At 41.7% G+C, this 27,116-nt stretch overlaps 1 protein-coding gene across 1 annotated transcript in view; it reads left to right on the forward strand.

Annotated features, from left to right (window-relative positions):
* LOC143982808 (cytochrome P450 2G1-like) overlaps positions 1 to 25,979 on the forward strand; it is a 102,651-nt gene extending 76,672 nt beyond the window's left edge. Inside the window, exons 5-9 of the mRNA XM_077481827.1 lie at positions 401 to 577; positions 5,674 to 5,815; positions 11,617 to 11,804; positions 16,811 to 16,952; positions 21,154 to 25,979. Of these exons, the coding sequence (XP_077337953.1) occupies positions 401 to 577; positions 5,674 to 5,815; positions 11,617 to 11,804; positions 16,811 to 16,952; positions 21,154 to 21,335 (831 nt within the window). The 3' untranslated portion in view covers positions 21,336 to 25,979. The remainder of the gene's footprint in view (positions 1 to 400; positions 578 to 5,673; positions 5,816 to 11,616; positions 11,805 to 16,810; positions 16,953 to 21,153) is intronic.
* Positions 25,980 to 27,116: the final 1,137 nt, after the last annotated feature.

Below are 27,116 nucleotides of genomic sequence, written 5' to 3' on the forward strand. Positions count from 1 at the left end.
ACACATACAGTAGTACAGACCTAGCTATCTGGCACTATGCATGTGAGATAATAACAACTGGGCAGAGACTCATCTGTCACTAGGATTCAGAAATACACTCATGAAGTTATAGACAGCTGTAGTTAAAATATGGAAACATAGGAATACTTACATAATAGTCTCTGCTTCTGACCTGGCTGAAAATACTCTAACTCTCTCTTCGATATCTCCTTCTGGGGTTTTCAAAGCACCTCCCCAAGACAAGAAGTGCTAATACATATGACACTGTAATAATAGCAGCTAACAGTAGGGGGAAACAGATTCTTACAACTGTTTTTTTATGTAAAACATAAAGAAGCATTAATATTGTGTCATCACCCTAATGAGATATACAAATTGGACTTGTTTGTCAATCTCCCAGCTGCATGACATGATTCCTGAGATAATGGACTATGTTCCTGGACCCCACCAAAGAATTAACAAAAAGCTGCAAAATCTATTAGACTTTGTGTCTGAGAGGGTGAAGATCAATCAGGAATCCTTGGACCCCTCAGACCCCCGGGATTACATAGACTGCTTTCTTATCAAGATGAAACAGGTAAACTTTTACATTTATATTTTTATATATAATATCTCACAAAAGTGAGTACACCCCTGACATTTTTGTAAATATTTTATTACATAGTAGTTTCATGTAAGAACACTAAAGAAATTACACTTTACTACAATGTAAAGTAGTGAGTGTACAGCTTGTATAACAGTGTACATTTGCTGTCCCCTCAAAATAACTTAACACACAGCCATTAATGTCTAATTAAAGTGAGTACACACCTAAGTGAAAATGTCCAAATTGGCCTCAATTAGCCATTTTCCTTCCCAGTGTCATGTAACTCGTTAGTGTTACAGGGTCTCGGGTATGAATGGGGAAGGGGTGTGTTAAATTTGGTGTTATCGGTCTCACTTTCTCATACTGGTCACTGGAAGATCAACATGGCACCTCATGGCAAATAACTCTCTGAGGATCTGAAAAAAAGAATTGTTGCTCTACATAAAGATGGCCTAGGCTATAAGAAGATTTCCAAGTCCCTGAAATTGAGCTGCAGCATGGTGGCCTAGACCATACACAGCGGTTTACCAGGACAGGTGCCACTCAGAACAGGCCTCACCATGGTTAACCAAAGAAGTTGAGTGCACCTGCTCAGCATCATATCCAGAGGTTGTTTTTGAAAAATAGATGTATACGTGCATCCAGAATTGCTGCAGAGGCTGAAGGGGATAAGCCTGTCAGTGCTTTGACCATATGCTGCACACTGTATCAAATTGGTCTGCATGGCTGTCGTCCCAGAAGGAAGCCTCTTCTAAAGATTATGTACAAGAAAGCCTGCAGTTTGCTGAAGGCAAGTAGACTAAGAACATGGATTACTGGAACCCTGTCCTGTGGTCCGATGAGACCAAGATAAACCTATTTGGTTCAGATGGTGTCAAGGGTGTGGGGTGGAAACCAGGTGAGGCATACAAAGACAAGTGTGTCTTGCCTACAGTCAAGCATGGTGGTGGGAGTGTCTGGGTCTGGGGCTGCATGAGTGCATGCTAGCACTGGGGAGCTACAGTTCATTGACCACGACCCCAAAACATCTCCAAGATGACTACTGCCTTGCTAAAGAAGCTGAGGGTAAAGGTGATGGATTGGCCAAGCATGTCTCCAGATCTAAACCTTATTGAGCATCTGTGGGGCATCCTCAAATGGAAGATGAAGGAGAGCAAGGTCTCTAATATCCACCAACTCCCTGATGTCATCATGGAGGAGTGGAAGAGGACTCCAGCGGGAACCTGTGAAGTTCTGGTGAACTCCATGCTCAAGAGGGTTCAGGCAGTGCTGGAAAATAATGGTGGCCATCAGGGGCAGTGCTAGGGGGTGGCTATTGGGACTACAGCCCTGAATCTGGGGCCCATAGCCCAGAGTCTCTTGCCGCAGGATCCCTGCCTAACCAGCAGGCATGCTGGCTGCATGAGAGAGGCGGAAGAGAGGAAAGAAGCGAGCAGAGATTACATCTCTCTCCGCCCGCTCCACATGAGTGCTCTTCACAGCCGGGCCTCTTCAATTTGGGAATGAGGCGTGGCGAGCAGAAGAGAGATGACATAATCTCTCACTGTCTGACACAAATCAGCGCTTTTCTGCCCTCACAGCATGGTGGAGTGGGGGTTATGTGCTTCCTGTCATCGTGGAGCTCCACTTTGCAGCCAGACCCCTTGCTTCAATGTCGGAGGTGCAGCGGGAAGCAATGAGGTGACATCATCTTTCACTGCCCGCCCCGCATCACCGCTCTAATGCTCTCATTAAATGGACCAGTGCTGTCAGCCTGCCACCAATGCAGCATCAATGCACATTTGGTGGCAGTGGTTGCCTTCACTAGTGACAATCCACATCAGTTGGCATGTGACAACCCACATCTGGTGGCCAGTGACATGGCAAGTGACAATCTGCAAATGGTGGCAAGAGATGTGGCAAGTGACAATCTGCAAATGGTGGCAGGAGACGTGGCAAGTGACAATCCACATCTGCTGCCAGGTGAAAGTGGCAAGTGACAAGCCACATCTAGCGGCAGATGATGGTATGATGCAAGTAACACACTGCATCTGGTGACAAGGTAAGTCGCAAGTGACATGCTGCATCTGGTGGCAGGAGATGTGGCAAGTGACACGCCCAGGGATCCCACTGATTCTGCAGTATGGTGAGTTGAACCACTTCATTATATATTAGAATGTAACAATAGAAATAATGCACTTCAATCACCCTGACACCATATCAACCATTATGCCATGATGATTGAAGCGCCAACACCAGCCATCCTCTGTGAAAAATTGCTTACCACTGGTCCCCACCGCAGGTATGCAAAAAGGTTGGTGACCGCTGATATGGGCTCTAGCCCCAGATTTTGCAGATCTAGCAACGCCCCTGATGGCCACACAAAATATTGATACTTTGAGTCTAATTTAGACATTTGCACATAGGGGTGTACTCACTTTTGATGCCAGCGGTTTAGATATTAACGGCTGTGTGTTGAGTTATTTTGAGGAGACAGCAAAATTATACTGTTATACAAGCTGTACACTCACTACTTTACATTGTAGCAAAGTGTAATTTCTTAAGTGTTGTCACATGAAAAGATATAATAAAATATTTTAAAAATGTGAGGAATGTACTCACTTGAGTACAAATGACGGGTTTCTGTGTTGGAATTAAACCAACTAAATTCCTATCTGCATTTTTGCAAATCAGATTAGATAGTTGGACTACAGTGAATCGGTTACTGAGATGTCCTTTTTAAACAGATAAAACCATGTAGACCTCTTTCTAGGCGGGGCTTTAGTAAAGGTACCCGCCCAGGAGGAACCACACAGACAGGGTCTCCTGCACAAGAGAAACTTCATAGTGAATACTCAAAGTTATAATGATCACAATAGAATAACAGCATGGTACACTGGTGAAAAAAACTGTCTTAATATGGCTTGCTGGTAGTGTTATGCCGCGTACACACAAGCGAATTGTCCGATGTACTTAGTCCGGCAAACAATCCGGCGGATAGTCCGGCGGACTTTCTACCGAACGGACTTGGCCACACACGGACACACAGAAAGTCCGGCGTTTGCTAGTGCGATGACGTACAGCACGTACGACGGGACTAGAAAAAGGAAGTTCAATAGCCAGTAGCCAATAGCTTCCTTTTTCGTACTTGCTTCTGAGCATGCGTCATTCTTAGTCCGCCAGACTAGCATACTGACGAACGTATTGTCCGCTGAAACCCAAGTCCGGCGGAAAGATTGGAGTGCAAAAATACTTTCTAAGTCCGCCGGACTTTATGCTGGAAAAGTCCGCTGAAGCCCACACACGATCGAATTGTCCGGTGAAATGCGTTTCGGCGGACTAAGTACGCCGGACAATTTGATCGTGTGTACGCGGCATAACTCACAGTAATGTTACCAGAGGATAGTTCTGATGAAGAGGTGGTGGTATCTGGTATACCTACAGCAAAACTTTCTTACTGAGGGAGATCCTGATAATGACCTGCCAACACCAGAGGGTGCCCCCTGAGCTAGTTCTACTCTTTGAGAAACTTTCCCGGCACTAAGCACTGTCCCTAGCCAGCAGGTTCTTTTCCCCAACCTGCCACTCACTCAAAGCATGGCCAGTGAAAAGAGATCCACTACTGTATTTAAAGGTTTCTTTATTAGCCCACGTACACACGGTAGGAGATTTCCACAACCAAATTTGTCGGATTTTGTCCGTCAACTTTAGTCTGACGGATTGTGTCCGAAACTGTTGCATACACACGGTCGGACTAAGTTGTCGAAAAATCTGATCTTTCAGAACGTGATGACGTAATTTTGTTACGATGGGACTAGATTCAGGCTAGTAGCCAATAGCTTTGATGTAGGAATTTGATCTGAGCATGCGTGGCACTTGGTCCGATCAAAATTCTCTACACATGATCGGATTACGTCCGACCGGCCCAGTTGGTCGGGAAATATTTCCAACATGTTGGAAAATTGGGTCCGACTGAGATTTGGACGGAATCAGTCCGATGCATACCACACACAGTCGGATTATCTGACGACGCGGTCCGATAAGACGCATTCCGACGGATTCTCCGACCGTGTGTACGCGGCATTAGGATGTCAACCTGAATTCTCGCAAGAACTTGCCATCAAATCAGACACCTACCTTCCCAGAGAAGACTTATGAAATCCATAACAGGACAATGCCTGCAAATGTCTACACATTTAGCACTTCTTGAAATGTTTGTCAAGCCAAAAACTTTTTTTTATATTTTTGGACAGCACGGCAAAGAGTTCAAAACCTGGAATATAAAAGGATCTGTGGCTCCGTTAGAAAGATTCCCTTCACTTTCTGTGCTGCTGACAACAGTTTACCAGACTGGCAGTAAGAAAAAATCTGCAACAAGACAGAAAAAATAATCTGATAGGGGTTCAAGCCTTCTCTAAGCTTCTAAAATGGCTTTTTCAAATAACCTAAAGGCCCGTACACACAATCGGACTTTTTGACAACAAACATGCAAATTAGCTGTTTTAAGGCAACATCCGACCATGTGTACGCTCCATCGCACAAACTTTTTCAGTTTTCATCGGATAAAAGTTCGTTCTGCAAACAAAACTTTTTAGCAACAAAAATCAGATGGAGCAAAAATCCGATTGTGTGTACAGAAAACCATCGGACTTAAGTATAAAGTACAAACACGCATGCTCAAAACCAATGCAAAAGATCAGACAACAATACAGAAGTTGACCAAAGGGTAGTGGTAAAGAGCAGAAAAACCACGTGATTTGGTGAAAGTTGGCTGAAAAAGTCCTGCCATGTGTATGCAATACAAGTTCACGGCCAACGCCCTTTGGACAGAAATCCACAGGAAAGTTAGTTTGAAGTCCGATCATGTGCACAAAGCTTTAGAGGAGTTTTAAAACTTCTCTGCTTTTTTTGACTTGACATACACTTTACATTGATAATATAACGCAACACAACATTCAGCATTACAGCAGAATGTGAAAGTAACCTAATAGTAATGTCTCCATCTCCATGTTTCTGTAGTCCAGCACCTTGCTACATATAATTGTTCTATAAAGTAATTTACAATGTGTGTAACTATGTGTCTTTTATATTAACTCTGTATTTTCCAGGAAGGGCAAAATCCATCTTCAGAATTTAACACAAAGAGCCTGTTGTTGACCGTCCTTCAGCTGTTTTTTGCAGGAACAGAAACGGTGTCTAGCACCCTCCGTCACGGACTTCTTATCCTTGTTCACTACCCTGAGATACAAGGTACAATGTGTTCATAGCAATACAGGTCTGAACCTGGCTTTATTTAAAGTGTACAGTCTAGCATAGTTACATTGGTCTAGCTTGGATCACGGTATACATACAGTGCCTTGAAAAGGTATTCATACCCCTTGAAATTTTCCACATTTTGTCATGTTACAACTAAAAATGTAAATGTATTTTATTGGGATTCTATGTGATAGATCAACACAAAGTGGTACATAATTGTGAAGTGGAAGGAAAATGATAACTGGTTTTCAAAATGTTTTACAAATAAATATCTGAAAAGTGTGGTGTGCATTTGTATTCTTTACTCTGATACCCCTAACTAAAATCTAGTGGAACCAATTGCCTTCAGAAGTCACCTAATTAGTAAATAGAGTCCACCTGTGTGTAATTTAATCTTAGTATAAATACAGCTGTTCTGTGAAGCCCTCAGAGGTTTGTTAGAGAACCTTATTGAATAAACAGCATCATGAAAACCAAGGAACACACCACACAGGTCAGGGATAAAGTTGTAGAGAAGTTTAAAGCAGGGTTGGGCTATAAAAAAAATACCCAGAGCTTTGAACATCTCACGAAGCACTGTTCAATCCATCATTGTAAAATGGAAAGAGTATGGCACAACTGCAAACCTACCAAGACATGGCCTTCCACCTAAACTGACAGGCTAGGCACTGAAAGCATTAATCAGAGAAGCAGCCAAGAGGCCCATGATAACTGTGGAGGAGTTGCAGAGATCCACAGCTCAGGTGGGAGAATCTGTCCACATGACAACTATTAGTCGTGCACTTCACAAATCTGGCATTTATGGAAGAGTGGCAAAAAGAAAGCCATTGTTGAAAGAAAGCCATAAGAAGTCCCATTTGCAGTTTGCGACAATCCATGTGGAGCACAAAGCAAACATGTGGAAGAAGGTGTTATGGTCAGATGAGACCAAAATTTAACTTTTTGGCCTAAAAATAAAAGGCTATGTGTGGCGAAAAATGAACACTGCAACATCACGCTGAACACACCATCCCCACCGTGAAACATGGTGGTGGCAGCATCATGTTATAGGGATGCTTTTCTTCAGCAAGGACAGGGAAGCTGATCAGAGTTGATGGGAAGATGGATGGAGCCAAATACAGGGCAATCTTAGAACAAAAACCTGTTATGCCGCATACACACGACCGGACTTTCCGGCAGAAAAGGTCAGACGGGATCATTCCGTCGGATATTCTGATCGTGTGTGGGCTTCCTCAGACTTTTTTCTTTAAAAATTGCAAAGAACCTAGAAATAGAGCATGTTTCAAATCTTTCCAAGGGAATCAATTCCTATCTGGAAAACCGTTCGTCTGTATGCTGACCAAATATGACACAAGGGCAGCTATTGGCTACTGGCTATTGAAATTGCTTTTCTAGTCCCGTCGTACGTCATCACGTTCAAAACGAACTGACTTTGGTCCGTTCGTGTGTGGGCAAGTCCGTTCGGTCGGAACTCCGCCGAAACTCCGTCGGACCTTTTCTGTCGGAAAGTCCGCTCGAGTGTACGTGGCATAAGTCTGCAAAAGACTTGAGACTGGGTCGGAGATTCACCTTCCAGCAGGAAAACAATGTGAAACATACATCCAGAACTACAATGGAATGGTTTATATCAAAGTATAATTACATAGTTAGTAAGGTTGAATAAAGACACCAGTCCAACCTGAGTGAGTGTCTACAATTTTCCCTATCCCCATACATTGTGTCTCATTAAGATGCTCATCTATTATATCATTATTTATTTAAGGTACCCATATAGTGCTGTCACTTTACACAGCACTCCACACACACATTGCTCCCTACCCTCAAGGAACCCACAATCCAAGGTCCCCAACTCACATTCATATGCTATGGCCAATTTTGGACAGAAGCCAATTAACCTATCAGCATGTCTTTGGAGTGTGGGAGGAAACCAGAGCACCTGGTGGAAACCCACACAGGCACAGGGAGAACATGCAAACTCCAGGCAGGTAGTGTCATGGTTGGGATTCAAACCAGCGACCCTTTTTTACTGCTAGGTGAGAGTGCCAACCACTACACCACTGTGCCACCCATATTTATGTGTTAGAATGATCCAGTCAAGTCCAGACCTAAATCCAATTGTGGCAAGACTAGAAAATTGCTGTTCACAGATGCTTTCCATCCAATCTGACAGAGCTTGAGCTATTTTGCAAAGAATGGAGAAAAATGTCACTCTTTATATGTACAAAGCTGGTAGAGACATCCCCAAAAAGACTTTCAGCTGTAATTGCAGTGAAAGGCGGTTCTACAAAGTATTGACTCAAGGGGGGCTGAATACAAATGCATTCCACACTTTTCACATATTAATTTGTAAAGAATTTGAACACCATTTATCATTTTCCTTCCACTTCACAATTATGTGCCACTTTGTGTTGGTCTATCACATAAAATCCCAATAAAATACATTTATGTTTTTGGTTGTAACATGACCAAGGGGTATGAATACTTTTTCAAGGCATGGTATCTCCTACCCCTGATACTACTGTAATAGCTACAATCTTCTAGGTTAGGGTGACCAGATGTCCCCGGACCGAGGACGCTGTCCCGAAACAAGTCTGTCCCTGGTTTTGTTCCTGACAAGGGCGGCGCCAGGTGGGGGCTTGGGAGTGCTTAAGCACCCCCAAAAAATATTTAAGCACCCTCATAGCACACCCACAATTCAGATGCCACTACTTGCATATGTCACAATTTTTTTTTTTTGTACCTGGACATCCTCTATTGATGCCAGAAGACTGGGGACTCTTTTTTCCTGTGAAGGGATACAGCTGTTCCGGCTGCATAAGCCAATACTCATTATTTAGACCTGGAAGCCTGATTTCAGAGGCGGATTGATATACATCCTCACTGCTGCTTCCTTAGCCAATGAGAAAGCATTGTACCCGCCCCTTTCCTCAGCCCACCTGATTTGACTTCTATGCTAAGCTGTATCAAGAGGAGGTGCCGGCAGATTGATAGGAGGGGGACAGGAGAGGAGTGTAGAGAACACAGCCTGCTATGAAGGATGGATTTCAAGAGGCAGATGGATAATTTCTCAACCTCTGCAGTGAGCCTGTGATTCTAAAGAAACAGCTTCTGCCAGCAATTAGAGAGCAAAGGCTGTTTTCATAGTATGTGATAGAAAGATGGAAGAGCAGCACCAGGGCGGGATGTCTGTGTGTTCTATCCCTTCCTCCCTTCCTCCCTCCCTCCATCCATCCATCCACCCTCTCCCTCCATCCATCCCTCCTGCCATCCCTCCCTCCTTCTATCCATCCATCCAGCCATCACTTCTTTCATCCATCCATCCATCCATTCCACCCTCTCTCCACCCCCCCCATCCTTCCCTCCCTTTATCCGTCCTTCTATCCATCCCTCCTTTCATCCATCCATCCCTCCGTCTATTCATCCCTCCAACCATCTCTTCCTCATCCATCCATCCAACCATCCCTCCCTCCATCCATCCAACCAACCATCTCTTGTTACATCTATCTAACCATCCATTCCTCCCTCCCTCCATCCATACTTCCATCCCTCCATCCATCCCTCCTTCCAACCATCCCTTGCTCCATCTATCCCTTCCTCATCCATCCATCCATCCCTCCATCCAGGTCATCAGGCCAGGGCTCTTGTACACAGGTGGCTGAGCCCATGTAGTACTGCTCTTGCAGCCCAGGTGCCGTGTACAGCCCGTCACTGACATGAATAGTAGTGTGTATTAATCTATACAGTGATCATTAACATAGGTACAGCAGCCTACAATTATTTATGTCAGCGATGGATTGTACATTGCACCTGAGTTGCAATTACACTGAATAGGCTCAGCCACCTGTGCAAGATGTGTGTTTTTGGGGTGCTGGGGTACTAGTGGTAAAACTGGCTTTTAAAAAATATATATATATATATATATATATATATATATATATATATATATAGATGTAGCACTGACCCCAAAAGGAGCGGCTGATTTGATTTGGGCTTACCCTTTACCTCCTTCGCCTTGTAGCTCGTTGTTCTTGTCTAGGGGTTCCCGAGGTTGATGGCCCAATAACTGCAGAGACCGACACTTGAATTCCTTTTGGAATTTTTATTTGCTTAAAACGTTGAACAGTAAACCAGTCTCTCAGTTGGGAATAGAGGGTATAGGTATGGAAGCTCAGGCACTTTGAAACTGCTGATAAGTAATAAATGTCTCTCTCTAGATAATCCAGCTGGATATTTCCACCGTCGGATAAGTTCTGGTTTTAGGGACTTAGCAGCCGACACATGAATCAAACTTAACAAAGTCTCTGCCACAGACGTGGTTGCAAACTTTTAGGTGAACACAGAAAAGTCTCTCACAGGAACTTAGTTGTAACAGAAGGATAGGAATAAGAACCTTCTTAAGGTACCAGTATCTTACAGCCGTTCCGGCGATACCGTAAGAAATATGGATTCAATTAGTGTCCATACAGCTCAACATACAGGCTCTTACCAAGTAACCAGCCTCGTGCGTGGCCCTCTTCCGAAGAATCCTCCCCTGGTTGCATGATGAGTTGCTGGGCCTCTCCAAAACCCGAGACGGCACCGGACCACTTTAGAATCCTCCTTCCAGTTACTGTTCCTCAGACTAGCCAGTTCCGAGACTCGGAAACGGATGGATCCGCACCCCAGGCCATGAGGGCCTCTGAGGGCTGGTCAGGGTGACCAGGACCATGGAGTAAGAACGTACTTCTGGACCGGAACTCAGAACCACGTGACTTCAGCACCTTAAGTACCCTCTCCCGGAATACACAGCGAGACAACGCACCCACTGATTGGCTCAGAGAGAGATATTGGTACCCAATGCGTCCAACCGGACTGCGTTCTAATGCCTGTCAAAGGTGTTAACTGCACCTATGACCAGGCAGAACATTAGTACAACCCAGCCAAACTGATGGCAAAACCACACTTTAGAACAATTAACCCCAAGACTCAACTATAGTCTTGGGAAAAAACTAAATTTGCAGACATAATGGGTACTCTTCAGGAGTACCGGTGTTACACCTAACTTATATATATATATATATATATATATATATATATATATAAATAACAATTAGGGGGTTTAGGTGGGGGGTGGTGTCGCTTAGGTGTAACACTAGTTGTATATAAAGGTCCCGTCTGAGATAATACATCCTAGTCTTTCTGACAACAATTAAATTTATCAGAATGTTTTTTTCAGGGACAGTGTAAAATAAATATAAAAAAAATAAAGAATGAAAAAAAAGTGAAGTGCCCTATCCCTCTGTGCTTACACTGTTGGGAAGGGGGCTGTGTAATATGCAGGGGGCCTGTGTGATGTTCAGGGGGGCTGTGTAATATGCAGGAGGGGCTGTATAATGTAAAGGGGTCCAGAGGTATGGGGGCTGTGTAATGTAAATGGGTCCTGAGGTAAGGGGATGTGTAATGTAAAGGGTTCTAAACATTAGCCTCCTAAACATTTGTCACCTTCTCAGTCACATTCTCGATGTCTCCTACCAGGGATTGGCTGGAGCATGTTAAATATTCATGCTGGTCATTTGACTCTCCCTGTCCTATATTTTGGAAGCTTCTTCCAGTAGCAGGTGAAAGAAATTGGACAACCCAGGTTGGAAACCCTGACCAGACAAAAGCAAGCAATTACTGCACCGCTAATTACAGTGAAGGCCAAAGACTAAATGTAACTCGTCAGACTTATTAAAGCGGATGCTACAAGAGTAAGACAAAAACATAAAGAAAAATCTAAGGAAATATCAAGGTCCTATGTCCCATTTGCCTTACAGACAAATTGCATAAAGAGATTGATGAAGTAATTGGAGTGAACCGAAGACCTAACATTGAGGACCGAAGCAAAATGCCCTACATGGATGCCGTAATTCATGAGATTCAGAGGTTCAGTGATGTTCTGCCACTCAATCTTCCACATGCTACACAACAAGATATTAAAATTCATGGCTACAACATACCAAAGGTAATTTCAAGTTGTTTTTGTTTTCTTTTTTTTAAATATAAGAATAAATGCATTTGCCTTTTATATAGCACTACCCCAGGAGGCCCCATAGGTGGTTTTGGTACTCCTGCCCTGACACAGTGATGACCTGCCCTGTACCTAGACCCGATCGACCAATCACACATTTAAAACTATATAAATGGCCTTTATTTAAGTAAAACTAAAAGGCAAAACTTTTTATTTATTCTGGAAAAAATAAGAGAGGTTAATAACCCCTGTCAGTTTTTATTTGCCATCAGTGTCCCATTGGGGAAGTGGTCCCATAGCCAGAACAGAAAGTGAGCAGAAATCCATCTAAAGTGAGGGAATCCCTGTGTGCCATCAGGGTCACCATAATTAGCATTCCTGTTTTCTCCTCTATTCCTGTTCTGGTGTCAACCCAAAATTTGTGATTTTCTTTTGCTCTCACTTTCGGTGATAATGGTAAACAGGACAATTGGAAAGGGTGGATTTGCCTAACGGTGCCACAGCATTAAAAACAAGCGTTCATCCCTCTGCACTCTATCCAAAACTAGAAAAAAGTTTTGCCTTTAGGTTTACTTTAAGGGTGGGTTAAAATATATTGTAATCACAAGATATACAACAGTTAATGCTGCAGAAAGCATCATAGTAAATAACGACACGTGGGTGAAGAGGCTATAGCAAGTGTGGCACACACTTTAAGGAACTGTTCCAGATATTCTTGTACTAACAAGTCAGTAACACTAGCCCACAGTATCTCTCAGTGCCGCCATGTCACACAGGTATGGCCTATATTACCAGGTACTGCATCTGCAAGTGGGGTGGCTCACTGGCGAAGTGGTGGCACAAAGCACTCTTGAAGAAAATTTGTGGAAACCAAAGTAGTAAATCTTCCAGCCCATGGGCCGCAAACCACACAGCAATGTCCCTATACTTTTTGCCTGCACACGCAGGAACTTTTTCCCTGAGTCACTGTCCCTGACAAGCATGGTTCCTCTACCTACAATAGCCACTTGCAGAATGCCTGCCAACCCCAAAAGGGCACTGCTGTTCATTACTAAAGATGGCCACCAGGGTCCCTCAGGGCAGCAGTGTCCAATCAGAATAGAGCTCCCCTGATGATATCTACAGGATCTGTGGAGGAGCAACGATCCTACCTAATCCACACCAATGGGGTTAAACTCTGTCTCAAAATCAGGAGACCTCTCACCACAGTTGGTTCTTGGTCTCAAGTGGCCCCTTGTAGACCAGGTGAGAGGAACAAGGGGCCCCCATAAATCTAGCACTAAACGATACTGCAGCCTACTCCCTGTAGCTTTGGCCTCCCTTTGCAGCAGTCTTTTACTCTTAGCCCTTGTACACAGGGTCGAACTTTCCGACAACCAAATCCGTCGGATTTTGTCTGACGGATTTTGTCCGAAACTGTTGCATACACACGGTCGGACAAAGTTGTCGGAAAATCCGATCGTTCAGAACGTGATGACGTTATTTCATTACAACGGGACTACCATCAGGCTTGTAGCCAATAGCTTAGATGTAGGAATTTGATCTGAGCATGCGTGGCACTTTGTCTGATCGGAATTCTCTACACATGATCGGAGTATGTCCGATCAGAGCATTTTGTCTGAAAATTTTACCAACAAGTTGGAAAACTTGGTCCATCAGATACTCCGACAGAAACAGTTCGATGGAGCACACACACAGTTGGAATATCCGACAAAATGGTCCGATCGGACACATTCTGTCGGAATCTCCGACCGTGTATACAAGGGCTTAGGCATAGAAAACATTAACCAATATTCTTTCCTTCAACCATGGGTTGAAGGAAGGAAAATTGCTTGATTGCCTCATCAACACTGTCAGTGTTGATAGGGGACTACCTCCTGTGGAGCTATTGTACAAGCCTTTCTAAAAGACTGTGTTGTAATTAAATCTTCCCTTTCCCTTGCCCTGGGAGATGTTCAGTAGCAGCCTGGTGGGCTGGTGAAGAAGCAGTCAGGTGGGCTAGTAGTTCCTGCAGTCAGTAGAACTGGGATCATTGTCTACAGTAGTTGAAGATACTACTGCATGCAATCTACAACACTTTGTGCTACTTTCTAAAGGAACTGAGAGTTCCTAGTCCATAAATGTTACTAAACCCAGGATCCTGCAATCACTATATCTGGTACAGTACACAGAACATGCAAATGCAATAGTTTTAGTAAATATAAATGGCTAAATACCTTTTCTTATCAGCAGTATATAGCAGTCTTGTGACTTCTATTAGTGTCTGGCCGAGAACTGGGTTTTTAGGAGGAGTTTTCATTCTCCTTTGACCGTCCTGTGAGGCTGCATGACCCCTGGCCCTCTGTCTGGACAGTGTTGATTAGCCATGTGCTGATCACGTGCGTTCTCCCAATAAGAAAAAAAAACCTCTCTAGCATTACACACCAAACTGAATATGTGCCCCCAAGGCCCTGTTCTATAAGTATCTGGATTGGGGACAGTGGAAGAAGGGGGGGGGGGGGATCAGAGAAGACAGGATCAAACAGCCTTTTTACATAATATAGAGGATTAACTCCTTCGGCTCCACAGTGACCATATAAACTATAACAAGCATAATTTACTGCATATACTGACTGATTTTACTGTTGTGGGTTTAGTAACACTTGAAGGCACTTTTGCATTATTTTTCTTCAGAGACTGTCAGTGTCCGAAAAGGAGGACAGTTCAAAATCTTGTACATAGGGAGGAAGTTTTTTTTTTTCTTTGACTCAAGTTGGGCATCCTATTGATCCCTATACCCCATCTAAGTTGTTACCCCTAATAAAACATAAAAACAAAGCTAAGGGACTGAATTCTTGTGTTTGGATGCAAGCAGAGAATGGTTGTTGCTGGGCTGTGCAGGAGTAGGAGAGCCAGTTACCAGCAGCCCCTGCAGAAGTAGTGCTACGCAGGAAATAAGTATGCTCCTCAGAACCATCTAGTGGCCATAATGCTGTATTTTCCACATTCACAAGTTGGAATTGCAGAAAATATAGCCAGGGGGCTTTCAATTTTTCTCCATTCACACAGAACAAATTTACATGCAGTTTCAAGGGATGAACAGCAAATATAAATACTTATTCTTATAAATACACCCCAAAGTGTCCTCGTTTTGCTGGAGATTTAAGTTTTGACTTTTTATATCAGCAAAATAGTCACTATAAAATGTGAACAGCTTTATGTATGTCACCATTTTCAACCACATTCCTGTCCTGAAGGCTGCTTTCACACTGGGACGGGAGCGGCGTCGGCGGTAAAGTGCCGCTATTTTTAGCGGCGCTTTACCGTCGTTTTAGCGGCGGTCTGTGGGCGCTAGCAGGGTGGTTTTAACCCCCGCTAGCGGCCGAAAAAAGGGTTAAACCCGCCCGCAAAGCGCCGCTGCAGCGGCGCTTTGCCGGCGGTATTGCCGCGGTGTCCCATTGATTTAAATGGGTAGGAGCGGTATAGGAGCAGTGAATACACCGCTCCTTCACCGCTCCAAAGATGCGGCTAGCAGGACTTTTTTCACCGTCCTGCCAGCGCATCGCTCCAGTGTGAAAGCCCTCCGGCTTTCACACTGGAGGGAAAGGGGCCGGTTTTTTTCAGGCGCTACACAGGCGCTACACAGGCGCTATTTTTAGCACTGTAACGCCTGAATACCACCCCAGTGTGAAAGCAGCCTAATACCCACTTCCCTACCACCTGCCCCCCTCTGGGACACTAACTTGTAGACAGGTGCAGTCTGTCATCCCCATTGTAGGTGGTTCTTGACTGAAGCGGCAATGCAGAAGGGGAAGGAAGTTGTGAGGAACATGGTTTCTCTATGACTTCTTGTGGTCACAAGAAGACAGCTGTCTAACTGGATGCTCGCCCCATGACTTTGGTGGCCATCTTGGGCCAGCCAGAGTCTATGTAGATCTCTGGCGTCCGGGTTTTGCATGCTTTATTTGGCAGGGACAGTGGTTAGAGATAGAGAAAGGTTTTGGAGGAGTAGGGACAGTGCAGGTACTACATCTATCTCGTTTCAAGAAGCCTCCCCTTTAGGTGAGATATACACCACCGCTCAAAGGCAGGTCCTGGGAACTCAGAGATAATTGCTCCATTGACCAGCTATGAGTAAGCACTAGCCTTAGTGTGAAACGCGTCAGTGTTAGCATCTTTCGTTGTGATGTCATTTGCTGTGTCCTGAATATTATTTGAATAAAGCATTGTTTTAGCATTGGAGTGCGGCCGTCCAGAGTTCTGTCATTATCCACACCTCCCCTTTAGGTGTGGACCAGCCAGGCTGCTCTGGGCTCCTCATTGCATATGCTGTCAGCAACTTTCAAGCCAACAGACCGCTGTTACGGGTTGTAAGTGGATCTGGAAGGTAGTGCACACCCACTGAAAGGAAATAGTAGGTATTCTGGATGACCAACCTTCTATAGGTACACCAACAGGGCCCTGAGATATCTGGAGATACCGAATGAAACGAGAAGCAGGTTGTGCATTCGTAAAATGTCTACCTTTATTAGGTTCAACATACCAATAGAAAGAGGGGATGGGGGAGTGGTTAGTAAATGATGTATTGGTATAAAATATATGGTAATTCAAGTCAATGACCCCTAAAATACATTAATCATGAGGTTACAAGAGTCAACAGGCCATCTGGTTATGAGTCATAAGTCATGCGTCCAGTCCCATGGCCTACAGAACAGAGAACAGGAAAAGACAAACTAAACCATAATGATATATATAGCGTACAGTGCTGTGCAAGCATTTTTCTGTGCATTCTTTCGTAATTGCAGATTTAAGCTAAAATGGAGTCACAATGGTTTGGGCATATTATTACACCCATCAGTTTAGTTGAGTCGTGTTGGACTTTTCTACACTATATTGCTATTGCTTAACTTGATCTCTGTGCATTTACTGCCCACCACAACACACCTTGCTCACACAGTGCTCAGCAAAAAAAAATAAGTTTTGTTAGTATTTACCTACATAAAGCTTTATTCTTTAAACAGGGTACTGATGTATATCCAATGCTCTTCTGTGCACTGAGAGATCCAAGCTATTTTAAGACTCCTCATATGTTCAACCCTGGGCATTTTCTGGATGAGAATGGCAGCTTCAAGAAACAGGATGCCTTCATTCCATTTTCCACAGGTATACAGTTTTCATATAGACCTGTATAGATAAATACGTAGTAAACAAATAAGTAAATAAATAAGTAGGACTATTGGCAAAATATATATGTATGTACTGTATATTATTTTGTGTGTAGCTAACACATCATTTTTTTAACTGTTCATGTTGCTGTTAGATCCTTCAAATTAAAACCTGATCTAGCTAACAATTTTTAAGCAGTTACCAGCAAATTTTTGGGGTCCCTACCGGGGTGATTTCTTATTAGACATGTGCAGTTCGTTTCGTTTCTGAATTAAAATTTGGATGAATTTTCGTCTTTCGAAAATTCAGATGTATCTGAATTTCCAAATTACAATATTACGAATTTAAACAAATCTAAAATAATGAAAAAAAAAACTGGACGAAATTCCAATTCAAATCATTTTCAAATAGTTTTTGATTTCTAATAGTTTTCAAATTCGAAAAGCTTTCCAATTTTGAATAGTTTTCCATTTTCCTAACAGAACAACATAGAATGGAAAATAAAAGAACAGAATAGCCTAGAATATAATAGAAACAAATAGAATGGAATAGAATAACATAGAAAGAATATAACTATCTTCTGAAATTCAAATTCCAAATAGAATAAATTTGAATTTTAATACATAAGAAAAGAATAGAATAGAAAAAAAAGAAGACTATAATAGAATAGAAAATAATAGAATTAAAAAAAACAATAGAATAGAAAGAATATAACCATTTTCCAAAATTCAAATTGAATCAATTAGAATTTGAATAGAATAGAAAAGAATAGATTAGAAAAGAATAGAAAATAACAGAATAGTATAGAAAAAATCAATATAATAGAATAGAAAGAACATAACCATCTTCCAAAATTCAAATTTCAAATAGAATACATTTTAATAGAAAATAATAGAATAAGATGGAATAGAAAAGAACAGAATAGAAAATAAAATAGAATATAATAAATCAATAAAAAAGAGTATAATAAAAAAAAAAAAAACAGTAGAGTAAAATAGAAAGAATATAGCCATTTCTCAAAATTCAAATAGAATCAATTTTAATTTGAGTAGAATAGAAAATAATAGATTCGAATGGGAAGATGGTTATAGTCATTTTATTCTATTCTATGATGTTGTTTTTTTTCTATACTATTGTGTTAATTTCTATTCTACTCTACTCTATTTTTTCTATTCTATTCAAATTGATTCAGTTTGAATTTTGGAAAATGGTTATATTATTTCTATTCTATTCTTATTTTTTTGTTCTATTCTTTTCTATTCTATTCGAATTTCAGAAGATGGTTATAATCTGTCTATTTTATTTGATTCTTTTATGCTATTCTATTCCTTTCTATTTTATTCCATTCTATTCTGTTCTTTTATTTTCTATCCTATTTTGTTCTGTTTTACTCTATTATATTATATTCTTTCATTTTCTGTTATATTATTTTCTACTCTATTCTATTTTTTATTCTATTCCTTTATTTTCTATTTTATTTTATTCTCTTTGGAAATTGGAAAACGATTTGGATTTGAAAACTATTTGAATTCGAAAAACTATTCGAAAACTTTTCAAATCGATCCAAATTAAAATTAAAACAATTTGAATAGTTTCAAAAGCGAATAAACAAAATGAATTCCAAAAACAAATTAAACGAATGAAACCAATTTAACTAAACAAATTTATGTAAATAACGAATCGAAACAAAACAAAATACATTTTTCCATTCTGCACATGTCTATTTCCTATCAGGATATTGAGGGAAAGTTTTTAATGTTCAGGGGGCACCACCCTTTTCACCACCCATTTCTTGTATGGGCAAAATGCAACATACTGTAGAAAAATCCCACATTGTGAAGATAAATGTGAAATAATTGCTTTTGGTGATCTTCCTGGTTAGTTCACCAAGCGTAGGCAACTATGGTCTTCCATCTTTTGTGGAACTACAAGTCCCATCATGCCTCTGCCTGTAGGAGTAACTGTCAATCTTGGCATCACGCCTCTGTCATACTTGTAACTGTCAGTTTTGCAAGTCTCAATTGCCCACCACCTAGGGCTTTCAGGTGTATTATGGAAGATATTTGGCCTCCCCCTAATTTGTCCAGCCAGTGCAGGACACCTGATAACATCAAAACCATCCTTCAAAGATGCATCAGGAAGACCAAAGCAACTTTTTAGAGTGGAAGTCTTAAGCTGGCCATACATTGAATTTCATCTGGTTCCTGATGAACTAACCAATATTAGTTAAGTGAGTGGTCCTCTCAGAAACTTTCCACCTAACATCTTTTGATGTTGGCCAAACAGTGTTTGCACTGAATGCCTATAGACTGAATAATAAAACATCTATGTCTGTAGTGATCAGGTTTCTTACATTCTTTTTTTGCACTGTTGCATTTTTTGTCTTTTTTTGCTGGGCTACTCAAGTTCATAGTTTACTTTTAGACATTGGGTTACTCGAAAGGGTTGACATTGCTAAAAAGAAATGTTTAACCAGTTCCCGACCAGCGCACACCGATGTACGTCGGCAGAATGGCACGGGCAGGCATATTGGCGTACAGGTACGTACAATCTTTAATGCCGCCCTGCCATCGCGAGCTTGCGTGCTGGTCGGGACCCCCGTGAGTCCGATCGCGGGTCCCGCAGACTCGATCGCCGCTGGCATACCAGTGATCATCTCACGGGGCGGCTGAATGGAGAGATGCCGTTGTAAACAGCATCTCCCCATTCTGCCTAGCAACAAGTGACGCTGATCTCTGCTCCGTGTGATTGGAGCCGAGATCAGTGTTTACTAAATGAAAGCTCAGCCCCCAACAGTTAGTAACACAGCCCTAGGAACACTTAACCCCTACACTGCTACCCACTGGTTAACCCCTTCACTGCCAGTGTCATTTACACAGGAATCACTGCATTTATATAGCAGTGATTGCTGTATAAATGACAATGGTCCCAAAAATGTGTCAACAATGTCCCATGTGTCCGCCATAATGTCGCAGTCACAATAAAAATCACTGATCGCCGCCATTACTAGTAAAAAAAAAAAAGTAGGTGAGAACATCCATGCGATCCGATTTCAATGTTAGGGGAAAAAAAAAACTGTACTTTTTTTCTGCAAATCTAATGCGAGTTCAGCCATACAACTGTATAGCTGAGCTTGCATCGCAGAGACATCACATGTGATCAGCACGTGTAGTGCGGATGCAAATCACATACAATGTCTGAGATCACACAAGTGTGAACTTAAGCTTAAACGGGCCTTAGACGTTTCGTTTCCTTCATTCAGTCTGTAGGCTGAACAAAAGAAAGCAAACAGATTCCTCCGCCCACACAAATGAGGTAGATGCAAGAATCCAGCTGGGGCATTGGGGTTGATTTACTAAAGACAAATGCACTGTGCACTTTGCATGAGCAGTTGGTCTAGAGCTTAGTAAATGAGCAGAAGCTCTGCTGACTTCCATCGTCCAATCATATGCAAGCAAAAATGCAGTTGATTTTTATTTTCCTTGCACGTGATTGTGTGCTCTTTGCAAAGTGAAGCTTTACCTCATTTAGTAAGCTCTGGGGAAACTGGTCTTGCAGGCGCAACTGCCCTTTCCAAAGTGCACAGTCTATTTGCCCTTGGTAAATCAGTCCCATTGTGTTCTGCCAGCAGGACCTATCTTTGTCATTATACACCAGGGATATGCAATAAGCGGACCTCCAGCTGTTTCAAAACTACAAGTCCCATCATGCCTCTGCCTCTGGGTGTCATGCTTGTGGCTGTCAGTGTCTTGCTATGCCTCATGGGAGTTGTAGTTGTGCAACAATTGGAGGTCCGCTAATTGTATATTCCTGTTATACACTGATCAGTGGCTGCAACCATTGATCCGCAAACGCTTTCCAACTTGCCCATTCAACAAAAGTTGATCTAACAATCAACATCTTTCAAAGAGGGAGGAATACACACTGATCTAATTTTTGATCCATCTATGGCCATCTTTATCTTGAAAATGCCCTAGTTCAGGAGTACAGACTTTTGAAACTTTACTAGCTGCATACTTGTTCCCAGGTAGTGAATCACAGATAAATATGATGTCCTTGGAACCAAAGTGATCAGCTCCCATTTTGTTGTCCCCACAGATTCCCTCTAAAGCAGAAACCAAAAAGTTGACCGTTGGGGGGTCTTTTTTTTGTAGATCAACAGTGTGAAGTGTTACCTTTTAACTTTTCATTTATCCAGGTAAACGAGTCTGTGCTGGTGAGGGGCTGGCTAAGATGGAGCTCTTCCTGTTTTTCACCACCATCTTGCAGAACTTCAAGTTGACCTCAAAGATGAAATTTACTGATGCTGACATCAGTCCAAAGATGACTGGATTCTCCAACATTCCAATCCCTTACGAGCTCTCGTTTGTCCCTCGTTAATTCAGCACATGGAGAGTTTTCATACGGACAGCCTCCTTATACAAGCTACTGAAGATTGTTATCCTTATATTTTGTGTTGTAAAAATATTATATGCAATTTAATACACAGTATGATCTATACTAGCCTTTTTCAACCAGGGTGCCCAGGCACACTGGGGTGCTTTTAGGTTTCTTCAGGGATACTTTGGCAAAATGAATAAAATTGGCCAAAAATTGTATACAAGTCAGTGCGTGGATTGTGCCTACCTTTTAATTACACAAAGCCATAGGTTTTCATTGCACACCATTACAACCTTCTAACTGCCGGCGTCCTAACAACCAGTGCTGACATTGGTTGATAAGGAGGATATTGGGAGTCTACACAGTATCCTTGTATGGCCCACCCCTTCCCCTCTCCAATAACCCTGGGGTCAAATTAGCTGGGTAAGGCAGAGAAACAGAGGTGTGTTTGCTTTGGAAGAATAAATCACCTCTAATGATAAGTGTCCTACATGTATGGATGTTGCTGCATTATATAAAACTATTCATTTAGTTTTTTACATTTAGGAATGGGATGCCTCAAGATTGTGCAGAATCTGAAAGGGTCCCTTGACTAAAAAAAAGGTTGAGAAACACTGACAAGTGGCATTTTGATTCAGAGTCTACCCTATTCTCTTTTAATTGAAAAAGTCTTGGACTAAATAGTGAATATTAGCCCTTGTACACACAGTCGGAGATTCCGACAACCAAATCCGTCGGATTTTGTCCGACGGATTTTGTCCGAAACTGTTGCATACACACGGTCGGACAAAGTTGTCGGGAAAATCCGATCGTTCAGAACGTGATGGCGTTATTTCGTTACAACGGGACTACGTTCATGCTAGTAGCCAATAGCTTTGGTGTAGGAATTTGATCTGAGCATGCGTGGCACTTTGTCCAATCGGAATTCTCTACACATGATTGAAGTATGTCCGATCGGAGCATTTTGTCGGAAAATTTTACCAACAAGTTGGAAAACTTGGTCCGTCGGATAATCAGACGGAAACAGTCCAATGGAGACCACACACAGTCGGAATATCCGACAAAACGGTCCGATCGGACACTTTCCGTCGGAATCTCCGACCGTGTGTACAAGGGCTTAGAGGGAATTGGCTGATTGGATGGATGAAATACTGCTTACAACTTGATAGACTGCCATGAGTGCTTTCAATGTAGCTTGGTGAAGGAGAAAAAAATACTTGGGCAGTGGCCACACCAGGGTATGTAATTACACCTGGATGCCATGAAGACACATACAGGACACAATTGAGGAGTCTTTGAATCTTTAACTGAAAATGCCAACACATTGCTTAGACATAGGGCCCTCCATTCTCAGGGTTGTCCAATCAGAGAGCTACAAAGTTGTCATCTGTTCACAAAGTTCACAGTGGTCTACTCTAGCAAAGTAATAATATACAATGTAATACATAGGCACCAAAATGGATAAAAAAGTGCCTCTTGTTTAGTGCTAGTTGCTCACACATAGTGACTCAGTACCTCTTCTGCACTGAAATTCCAAGTAGTGTTTTCAGCCCTGCCTGGATTCTGCCTGCTGCACTACAGAAGAACCCCCTTATGTTATAAAGATCATATGGGGAGATGTTCTTTAGTCCACATTTTGATGCAATGCACCAGTGTGAATGGGCCCTTAAGCCCTCAACGATGCCTCCTGGCAGCCCTTTAATTGGGCTTTAACACCTGGGAAGTGGCACTGCTTCTGTATCAAGTGATCACAGTGATTGACTCTCACAAGGGCCACATTATCATGAGCTTGTGTTGCTGGCTCCTGATTAGAAGCCTTGTCTAAGACCCCATACACACTATTATATTTTCTGCAGATTGTTGACTACAGATTTATCAAAACCATATAATATGAGGTCGAACCTTAATTCAAGTTGTATGCAATCAGTCAGGCCCTTGCAGTACATGATTTTGGTAAATCTGAAGACAAAAATCTGCAGAAAATCTAATAGTGTGTATGGGGTCTAAGAGATGTCAGTGACAGGTCAGCCAGTGTACTGGGAGAGTGCATTGAATGTGCTCTCAGCACACAATCTCATGCCATATGCATATGTTTGGCTGCTGGTCGCTAAAGCCCATCTTTCTTGCTACAGCATATGTGCGTTATACAATCAACAAGAGGTTAATGTTAGCACAAAAAAAAACATGTATATTCTATTTCTATATTTAGCTGCTCATCTGTAGCCTTCATTTTTTTTGGTTTACAAACTTTTTTATTTGGTACAAAAGATGGTACAAAAAATGTAGTACAGTAGTATAAATCAGATCACAGAAAGTCCAATATACACTTGAGCATATAACATACATATGTGGTATAAATAACTTTCATTGACAATAATAATAATAATAATAAAAAAAAAAAGGGCGAGTGCTTTTATTTTTTTTTGTTCTTTTGGGGGTAACACTTTCGTTATAAAGGTAAATATATAAAGGTTGTATATGGGAGCATTATTCAGGGTTGAAAAACGCATTGCTATATTCAAACCAGGGATCCCATTTTTTATTTTATATATGCGTAGTGTTTTGAACAGAATGAAATATTTTCTCCATTAACCTCCCCGGTGGTATGATTCAGTCTGGAATTAGGTGCTGAAAGCGGTACAATTATTTTGCATGGAAATCTGGCTTTTATTTTGTAGTCCTGTAATCCTTAGGAATAACGCTCTTAAATCTGTTCAAACCAGAGTCTAGCAGACATCCCGGGTATGATAAAGTTTATAATATAATAAAGAATAATAAAAATTATTCAATAATGTAATCAAATCCTAAAACACTGAGAAAGGGACACGTTTTGGTTGCTATGGACAATCTCCAAATTCCAGGCAGAAAAAACAGTATTTATAATATAAAAGTGCATGCGGGGCACTGCACAGACCACTAGGGACAAAGGGGGTGTGTATTTTTTAATACAGTACTGTAATCTGTAAGATTACAGTGCTGTGTGTGTTTTGTGTGTTTTTACTTTTTTGAATTTGCCGCCGTTCTCCGCTCCTGTGCGCCGTAACGCCGCAGGGAACGGAGCTCAGCGGCATTCGGCACTGTGAATCGAGCGGAGGACAGCTCGATCACACAGCGCGGGGGACATAGCTGGATCCAGGGGACAAGGTAAGTAAGTCTTACTGTGTCCTCCCCTGCATCCGGCGAAGCGATCCCGAGTCTGGCTCGGGGTTACCGCTCCTACTAGTAAATTCCCAGCCCGAGCCAGACTCGGGATTACCGCTAGGGAGGTTAAGTTAATGTTTGGAATCCTCGTCTTTATTAGGGGAACTGTGGATGATTTCCAGTGATATGCAATTAACCAGTGGACTGCTACACATATAGTATGGATTAATCTCATATTATGGGTGGGGGGATCTGTAATGGGAGAGAAGAGGAGGCAATTGTGTAAGGATAAAACTATGTTTTTATTTGAGATTTTGGAAGCAAACTTTTCTAATTGCTTCCATATATGGGTGATCTTGTCACAAGCCCAAAAGATATGTGAAAAAAATCCTATGGAGTGGCATTCTCTAAAGCATGTAGGGGAGGAGGTAGGGAAGATGGTGTGAAGTTTAATTGGGGTGTAGTACCATCTAGGAAATAATTTTAAGGCCGTTTCTTTAATGGCAATAGATTTAGTGCATTTATGTAAATTGTTTATACAGACACCCCAATTAACTGTAGTGTACGAGAAATTTGTCTCTTGTTCTCACTTAATCATGTATGGGAGCTTGTTTATATCTGTAGTATTGGATAGGTTAAAGTATACTTCAGAGATAAAGCCATGTTTTCTAGGTGATTTAAGGCAAAGGTTTTCATAGAAGGATGGAGCTTGAATATTTTCGTGGTTTGATAATGTTTATTAAAAAATTGTTTAATCTGGAGATATTTGTTGTATTCTGGGACTTGGTGTTTTGCCCTGAGGGAAGAGACAGAAATGAATTTTGAGCCTTCTATGAAACAGAAAAGAGACGTAAGGTTATTATTAATCCACCATGTAAGATCTGCAGGGTCATGAATGTAGTGGTGGAGTTTTGGGCAGGGCCGGTGCTACCATTAGGCAAACTAGGCACCCGCCTAGGGCGCACTGCTGCCTAGGGGCGCCCACCCACTGATTCATGGGCAGGGCAAAGGGGGTGGAGTCAGGGGTGGAGCCAATAGTGGCAGCAAAATAAGATTTCGCCTAGGGTGTCAAAAATCTTTGCACCAGCCCTGGTTTTTGGTCTCCTATAAAGGAAGCGTGTGGAGGGGTTTTGGAGGTAAGAATAAATTTCTGGTTATATAATTTCCACAATTGGTACGATTGAGAAACAATTTGATTCAAAGAGTCAATATCTAGGTTGGGAATTTTGTTTCCCCAAAGTAAACTTGAAATGGCGAATGGTAAAATGGAATTATTTTCGAATACAACCCATGGAACTTTTGGATTCGGAATGTGCCATTGTGCAATTTGGGTTAATCTGGCTGACAGGTAATATAACCAGAAATCAGGGAGGCCCAGTCCTCCTTGTCTTTGGGATCTATATAGAATTCATTTTGATAGGCGCGGGTGAGAGTCTGACCAAATGAATTTATTAATATCGGATTGGAATTTCGTAATCAGTGCTTTGTTGAGTCTGATAGGGAGAGCCCTAAAAAAATATAGAATTTTGGGGAGTAGCGTCATTTTAATTGCTGTTATCCTGCCCAAGAATGAAATTTTATATGATTTCCCCATTTTTAATGTTGCTCTCAGCTTATGTATCAATGGAATGTAATTTTTAGTCCCTAAATCAAGAAAAATAGGAGTAAGGTGAATACCTAGGTAGGGGAGAGAGTTGAGAGCCTGGAATTCTTATTCTAGTGGAGGGGTTATGGTAAAGTGCATGAAAGGCATGCACAAATGCTCCATCTAAGCCATATCTCAGAAGGATTAGATCTAAAAATTTCCAGGAGACACTGTCAAATGCCTTATTAATATCCAGACTCAGCATTAAAAGGGGTCTAGAGCGTAGGTTTGCATCCTGTATAATGTTTGTGACTAGTCTGATATTATCAGTAATTTGTCTTCCCGGGATAAAGCCAGATTGAAAAGGGGAAATAAGTGTGGGATTGATTGAGGAAAGTCTATTGGCAAGGAGTCTACTGAAAATCTTCAGATCGTTATTTATAACCGAGATTGGTCTGTAGTTTTGTGGTAGTGTGTGATCTTTATTTGGTTTTGGAATGAGTGACATATTGGCTAGTAACATTTGCTCTGGGAATTGTTCACCTTTTAGGATCTTATTGAATACTTTCATAAGGTGGGGAATTAGAAGTTGTTGATATTGTTTGTAATATAGCGACGTAAAACCGTCAGGGCCTGGAGCTGAGTTTTTTTAAAGGGATTTAATATTTTGAACTAGCTCATCTTCCGAGCAGGGTGAATTTAGAGTTTCCTTTTGGTTTTGATTTAATTGTGGGAAAGGGATATTATTCAACCAGGAAAGTGAGGAGGGAGGGAGTGGGAGATTAGGCGATGAAAATTTTTTTAAATATTGAGAGTATCTCCTGAGGGTGTGTGACCAACTGATTTGTGTTATTTTTAAGTTTGTATATACAGTGGTGTGAAAAAGTGTTTGCCCCTTCCTCATTTCCTGTTCCTTTGCATGTTTGTCACACTTAAGTGTTTCGGAACATCAAACCAATTTAAACAATAGTCAAGGACAACACAAGTAAACACAAAATGCAATTTGTAAATGAAGGTGTTTATTATTAAAGGTGAAAAAAAATCCAAACCATCAT

The sequence above is a fragment of the Lithobates pipiens genome, unplaced genomic scaffold (assembly GCF_037356315.1).
Source record: "Lithobates pipiens isolate NorthernLeopardFrog02 unplaced genomic scaffold, aLitPip1_a1.2 Scaffold_1, whole genome shotgun sequence".
Classification (NCBI taxonomy): domain Eukaryota; kingdom Metazoa; phylum Chordata; class Amphibia; order Anura; family Ranidae; genus Lithobates; species Lithobates pipiens.